Genomic DNA, 7,022 nt, shown 5'->3' on the forward strand with positions numbered 1-7,022 from the left:
GGGCCGTGGTAGAAGATCGTTTTACTCATTTAAAAAGAAAGTAAAAAAGTAATTGGCTAGCATGCAACATTACATACAGCTTCAGTAAAAAACAAAGTATGGTTACAGCCACAGCATTCTCAGCCACCACCTTCCTCTCTCCTGCTCCTCCCTGCACACATACACTGCTGGGAGGTGACGCAGCCTAGAGGAAAGCAGGACAAGAGCTGCCACCTCTGACGTTAATGACCTGAACTTGAGAGAGAAGGTTCAGGACAGAATTTCTCAGAGACCTGTTTCATTTAGTGGCACAGAAGTAACATGAACCAGTTTAGGTCCTTTAATCTGTCCATGACAGGGTGCTGAAGCACAAGTGATAAAACATTCTGCATTTTTACAGCAAAAATGCTACAGAAGTTTATAGGAAAAAAAAAGAAAAACAAAACCTTTTGTACATGGGTAAAACATTATAAATTCAAGACAACTCACAGACAAGGGGTAAATTCCCACATCTATCGCTCATTTTTTTTTAAAAAGTTCGTTTGAATAAGCAAGCAGTCAAAATGGCTTGCTCTCTCTTCCTTGAAATGAAAATTGTATCTTCCAAGCGGCTCACAGTACTGCTTCGCATCTTGGAATGTCCTCCGAAGGCTCCGCCAAGATCAAAGGAGAATAAAAACCCCCGGAGTCCTTTCAGATAGTCTCAGAGAGCAGAAGGGAAAGGAAAGGGGAAGTTTATTCAAACTTTATCTTCTTCCCTTGTGGCTTGTGTTCTCCACCTCCTCCTCTGCCTCCTCGGAAGCCACCTCCTCTACCTAGAAAGTAATTAAGACAAGAAGCAGAGTTACAGGTTGTCCAACCCACCTCAGCACAGGACAGAAAATATATTCATATTAAATGCTCCATGGTGACACCACACCATAATCCCAAGCTTCCATTTAGTTTTTGAGCAACCTCCCTTAGAACAGCAGTTGTTTGCCTCTTCTTACCTCCAAATCCTCTGCCACCACCTCTGCCACCAAATCCTCCACCTCTTCCTCCTCGGCCTCCTCCTCTGCCACCACGACCACCAAATCCACCGCCAAATCCGCCGCCCCGCTGAAATTCACCCTTTGGCTTGGCAAAATCAAGGATCACCTTGTTCCCATCTATCTCTCCATCCTCCATGGCTTCTTTAGCTGCTTTGGCATCTTCTGGGGAGCTGAAGTCCACAAACCCAAACCTAGGAAACAGGTTAAGAGAGTATGATTAAACTCCGCAAGCTGTAGCACCACCTACAGGTACTCGACAGCAATCCCTTTGGAAACAAATGCCTACACTCCTGCAGCAGCATTACTTGTGGAACAGCAGTGGCTGATCACAACGGATGGAGTCCTGTTGCGAGTTTGCCAGTACTGAACAGTTAATATTCTTCTCGTGCGAATCCATAGGCTGCCATGGATTTGTTGGCAGGAAGGAGCTCATTGAGAAGCAAGTCTATGAACAGACCACCCAGAGCTGTATGCAATCTTGTCTTCTGGTTCCCTCCAACTTACCAGCTTCAAAAATCACCCACATGAGCATGAGTATCACTCTGCACTGCAGTTATCAGTTGAAGCGAGACTTTGCAGCGACCCAGCTAATCCATAGTGTTTTAACATACCCTTTAGATGATCCAGTGTCTCTGTCTGTGACTATTCTAGCGCTTATAGAGCCTTCAAATGATTCTCTTAGCGTCTCCTCTGTGGTGTCCTCCGAAAGACCTCTGACAAACAATGTTTTGCTTTGTTCTGTGCAAAGAGAATACAGAGATCACTAAGCCCTAGCAAGGTAGCCACCAGTTTCCTAACATAGCAGCCAGCTTGCATTGCTGACTCCTACAACAGCTGGCAAAGGCTGAGGGGTTGGTTTTGAAGGAACAGCTCAGGCATTTAAACTAGTCCTGGAAAAAGCTTTTTCAGAACTGTAGTTGGGACCCGACATCAAAAGCATCTCCATCAGCCAACCTGATACTGTCTAAGTATTTTTTCCCCTTTTTCTTTTTTAAATAAATGCTTGCATCTTACCAACAGGGACACTAACTGGACAGATGCTGCCGGATCAGCACTTGACTATCTAGAGGACTTCGGCAGTAGTTTCATCAGCATTTCAGATAGTCAGTCATCATATCCAGCACACTCCCTTTCGATGCAAGCTTTTCACTCCACGGACATGCAGCCCTACATTCACATGAATAGTACACTCCTGTCACAGCTGTCTCAAGATCAAACCTGAAAACTTACGATTAAATCCTCCTCTTGCGTTCGTATTGCCTTTCTGCCACCCTGGTGAACTGAATTCCAGTCTGATCGTTCTGCCTTCAATCTCTGTGTTGTTACAGGAATTCAGTGCCTCTTTGGCATCTTCAGTGGTGGGGAATTCTACAAATGCGTACCTATTTGGAGAGAAAGATTTAGGTCAGCCTGGGAGCATATGGGATCCAGGGAGGCAAGTCATTTATAATGCCAAAGCAGGAGAACAGCACAACATACCCTTTTGGCCTGCCCTGGTTGGTCTGTGGCATCTTGATGGAAGAAGCTTTCTTGAACAGTTCTTGGAGAGTCTCTTCTGAAGCAGCGTATGAGAGATTGTTCACAATTAAGGTCTTTGACTCCCTCTCTCCACCTCCTATGGAGAAAAATCAGAAAATTGCTGTTAAGTGCAAGTTTGGAGGAGGAGAGCTCATTGCCTGTAGTTACAAGACCCTCTCTAGAATGAAAGTAGTTGCTGCCCCCTTCTCACCTCAAGGTGAGGCACAAGGCAAAGTGCAACACTGGTTTGGTCATCTAGAAACATGCACCAGCATCAGAATGCACAGCACAAGATATGCAAAAGGTCTCTTCCTGCTATCTTAGTTTCCCTGCAGTGCTTCAAGTTGCTCTATTCCTAGCAAACTTCTTAAACAAGTGAAAATAAACCCTAAATGTCATACATAAGCACATTTTTGGTTTAGAAAAGTACCTTTCTGATGGTCTTGATGGCTCTTCTCACCAGTAAAATCAATAACCATGGCACGACCATCAATCTCTGTGCCCTGCTTCTCCTCCAGAGCTTTGTTTGCCTCAGCTTCTGTTTTAAATTCAATGTAGGCCATCCTACAGCACATGAAAGGACATAAGCAAATGCCTCCTTCCATAAATGATTAAAGTTTGTGAATGGGAGGAAGGATGTGGAAGAAAAATACTTCAAAAATTATACAAATAATACAAAGGAACAGCAAACATCCAACAGCTACATACCCTTTGCTATTCCCCTCTTTGTTCATTACTATTCTGATTTCTTGTGCGTTTTCAAACACCTCTCTCATTTCATCTTCAGTTAAGCGGTAGGGCAGATTCTTCACAAACAGTGTTCTAGCATCTCTCTCTGCAAAAAAAGAAGTTACTTTCACATTACCAGCTAAAAAACCCTTCTCATTTACACTGCCAGTTTAGTGAGAATCAGTGAGTTGACCCAGCAGAAACACCACTATAAAAACAGTCGCACTTTCATGAGCTGAAAAAGTAACTATGATAGAAATTAGGCTGCCACTGTACTTCTCTTAAGAGCGTCAAGATCAGAAAGGCCCACATTTCCTTCTCAGCCCCTCCCCCCCATGCACACTGTATTTCTAGTGATCACATTTCCAGATATTCCTGTCTGAACTTGCCTAACTGTATGTTAGCATTTGAGAAACTCTGTATTATGTAGAGCCCAAACCAGGAAAATCTGCCTTAAGAGTGCAACAGTGGCCACCAGTAACAGCGCTGACGTTACTGATCCAAGCCTGCTCCAAGACCTGATGACATCTTTTCTTTGATGTGCACAGGTATTTGGAGTTGTAGGTTGTACCTTTCTTATTTTCTTTCATAGTTTCCTTGCTCTTTGCTTTTTCCAGTTTGACTTCTGAACCCATTAACTTCTTCCCATTCAGTTGGAGAGCTTTATCCAGATCTTCAGCAGATGAAAAGTCTACATAGCCGAATCGCCTAAAAAAAAAGTAACCTTACTATTAAAACTGATGTACCTCTAGTAGCAGAGAACACAAACTCACAGAACAAGAGAGGTCCCCAATGGTCAAGCTAGACTGTTAGTAAATGAATGCTAACTGACCCACATAACAGTGCAGAACAGCAGCTCCATACTGAAGTGGCAGCTCTCCCTTTAGGGAGATACCTCTCCAAACAAATTACTGCCAATGGTAAGAAATTAGCAGCAAAATTCTACTGATGAACTCACTTGGAAGCACCAATTCTGACATCTAAAACTTCAATATTCTTCTTCCCGAAGAATTCTTTGAGACCAGTCTTCAGTTCATCATAGTCCTTGGTGGGGACCAGATTTCCCACGAAGACAGAGAAAGCTGAAGTGGGCCCTTTAAATGAAAAGATATATCAAGCTGGGCTTTAAGGCTTTTTTTTTTTCCCTTAAGAACTGAAACAGAGAGCTTTAGCACATCAGTTTCTGCTCAAAAGTGACATCATATTTCAGTATTAAGTCCCTTATTATCATCACTTGTGCTGGAAAAAAGCCCCACTCAGCACTTCACAGTTACACACTTCACCCATCAGTCAGTAACAGTCCATCAGCAAGTGTTATTTGATAAGCCCATAACCCCTACCGTCTGTTTTCTTTTTCTTGGCCTCTGGTGCACTTTTATTAGCCATTTCTTTCTTCCTCTTTCCAGGTGCTTCCTTAACAGGTTCTGTAATAAGAAAACAACCACAACCACTGGTAAGTACAAAACAACTTTTCCTACAATGGACCGATACTGAAGCATTAATCTGTACACCCATCATGCACAAGACCTTCTCTTGTCACTACAGGAACTGCTCCTCTGCCCAGAAGACCATGACAGGACAAAAAAGTTGCTCAAGCATAATTCTTAAGAGTTACAGCCCCAAAAACCATTTAAACTCACTTTCATCCTCACTTTCCTCCTCATCCTCCTCCTCATCCTCTTCCTCTTCCTCATCCTCCTCTTCATCTTCCTCCTCTTCAGAGTCTGCCTTGGCTTTCACTGGTGCAGCCTTTGCTGGAGTAGGCTTCTTCACCTGAACAGGAGTTGTGTCCATGGCTTCATCTTCAGACTCTGAAACAAGTTGAGCATAGGATTTCAGACATATTCAAGATTAAGCCCCTTCTGAGACTAAGACTTGTAGAGTAAAATAGCGTCTTTTGTGCTTCCTTAAGTTTGTATGTTCTCAGGAAAGGAGTTGAATAACACTCACTATCACTCCCACTAATCCATTAAGTTACACACATCCACTCTCGCTCCCCAGAAGTGCTTATTAGTTTAACATATTTGAAAGATCTTTCTCCTTTTTGCTTTGAGTTAGTTTTCCAAAAAACCCACATACCATCATCTTCTTCCTCCTCCTCATCCTCCTCCTCATCCTCATCTTCAGATTCTTGCTTCGCTGGCACAACTGCAGGCTTTTTGGCTGGTACTGCTGCAGGCTTTTTGGCTGCAGGCTTCACAGGCATTGCTGGTTCCTCTTCCTCATCTGCACCAACAGCACAGCAACTGTTAACCCATACCACCCAGAATTCAAATTTTGCTAGTAGAGTACCTTCTTGCACCAGATTTTGGCAAAGCTCAGAGAAGAACAATCAGAAAACTAGAAGATGCTTCACACGCCCAATTAATTCTCCTTCCTCCAAACTTCACCAATTCCCCACTTTTCCTTCTTCTACACCTTTTAATTAGTGAACCCCCTCTCACAAATACTAAGTAATACTAAACTTTCAATCCTAATAGTACTGAATTTCAGCAACTTGATTGGAGCAGTTTTAGTCAGCTTATGCAAGGATGAACATGTATTTCAAAAATAGCTTACCAGATTCATCATCTTCCTCATCTTCTTCCTCCTCCTCCTCCTCATCATCTTCCTCATCATCTTCATCCTCACTCTCTTCCTTCTTAGCATTCTTGCCGTTTTTTGCTCCCTTGGTTAGGACAGCAGCCTTTTTAGGTGATGGAGCAACAGCCTTTTTAGCTGGAGTAGCCACAGGCTTCTTGGCAGGTGTAATTGCCTTTTTTGCAGGAGTTGCAGCCTTCTTTGCAGGGGTAGCAGCCTTCTTGGCTGGTGTAACTGCTACTTTTTGTGGTTTCTTCAGAGGAATCATCTGAAATACACATTAGTGTAAGACTCCTACAGTGGCCCTTTACAGTGGCCCTTTAAACTATTATTACATCGCTGTCAGACAAATATATAGCAACTACACTCTAAAGCATGTCCTTCAGGCAGTTTCTGTTTAATGACATTAATTTCCTATTCTATGGAATTAATAAAGCTCAATACCAGCTTTTTCATGTTTTTAACAGACTGCTTATGGAACGCTAAAGCATCTCCAAATTTCCTGATCGTGAACCAAGACCAGTGGTATCTCTGGTAGAGTTCAAGAGCTTGAAATTTTTAGTGCTGCATGTTATTTATGTGTGACAAACCAATTATTGCCAATGCCTATCTACTGCTGTAATTACCTGCCCACTTGCTGATCCATCCTAGGATGGCTTTCAGATCCCAGCAGTCCTTCCCTAAGCCTGGACGCACAAACTGAGCAGCAAAGCTACTTTTCCCAACACCATTTTTCTCTTTTGACATCCAGTTTATTCTTGAGCCACAGCCAACTGACAGACACCAACTGCTTATTAATGTCGACTTTGTGTCACACACTATGCACCCCCCCATGACACTTTTGTAACACGTGCATCCTTTCTACTCCATTTTTAGATTAATCACCTCTTCTCCACTGCTTTCCTCTAGCTCAGAGGACTCCTCTTCTTCACTTTCCTCGACCTTTTTCGGGGGAGGAGCCATTTTTTTCTGTTTAATCTGATTCTTTGGGGTCTGAAAGAGAGAGCGAGCTCTTAGGTAGCATTCGTTTCTCTGCCCGACACCGAGCAGCACGCTTATGCTCCGGGGCCGCCCTGTCGGACAACTGCCCCAACCACGTGGCTGCCCCGCCTTGTCCCCACCGGCCCCACGCGCAGCCCCGCGGCGCGGCGGGGGAACGTAACGGGGACAACCGGGGACGCGGGG

General features: G+C 43.7%; 1 protein-coding gene across 1 annotated transcript; it reads right to left on the reverse strand.

Annotated features, from left to right (window-relative positions):
- Window positions 1-304: 304 nt before the first annotated feature.
- NCL (nucleolin) lies at window positions 305-6,800 on the reverse strand. The gene is made up of 14 exons (XM_010010873.1): window positions 6,723-6,800; window positions 5,817-6,105; window positions 5,337-5,483; window positions 4,898-5,068; window positions 4,598-4,681; window positions 4,216-4,351; window positions 3,829-3,965; window positions 3,237-3,363; window positions 2,959-3,092; window positions 2,490-2,625; window positions 2,241-2,392; window positions 1,622-1,748; window positions 969-1,201; window positions 305-794 (listed from the first exon to the last, which is right to left on the reverse strand). Exons 1-14 carry the CDS (start codon window positions 6,798-6,800, stop codon window positions 715-717), a joined length of 2,031 nt encoding a protein of 676 aa, XP_010009175.1. The 3' UTR covers window positions 305-714.
- Between the last annotated feature and the right edge of the window lie 222 nt (window positions 6,801-7,022).

The sequence above is a fragment of the Nestor notabilis genome, unplaced genomic scaffold (genome assembly GCF_000696875.1).
Source record: "Nestor notabilis isolate BGI_N333 unplaced genomic scaffold, ASM69687v1 scaffold20353, whole genome shotgun sequence".
NCBI classification, from domain to species: Eukaryota; Metazoa; Chordata; class Aves; order Psittaciformes; family Psittacidae; genus Nestor; species Nestor notabilis.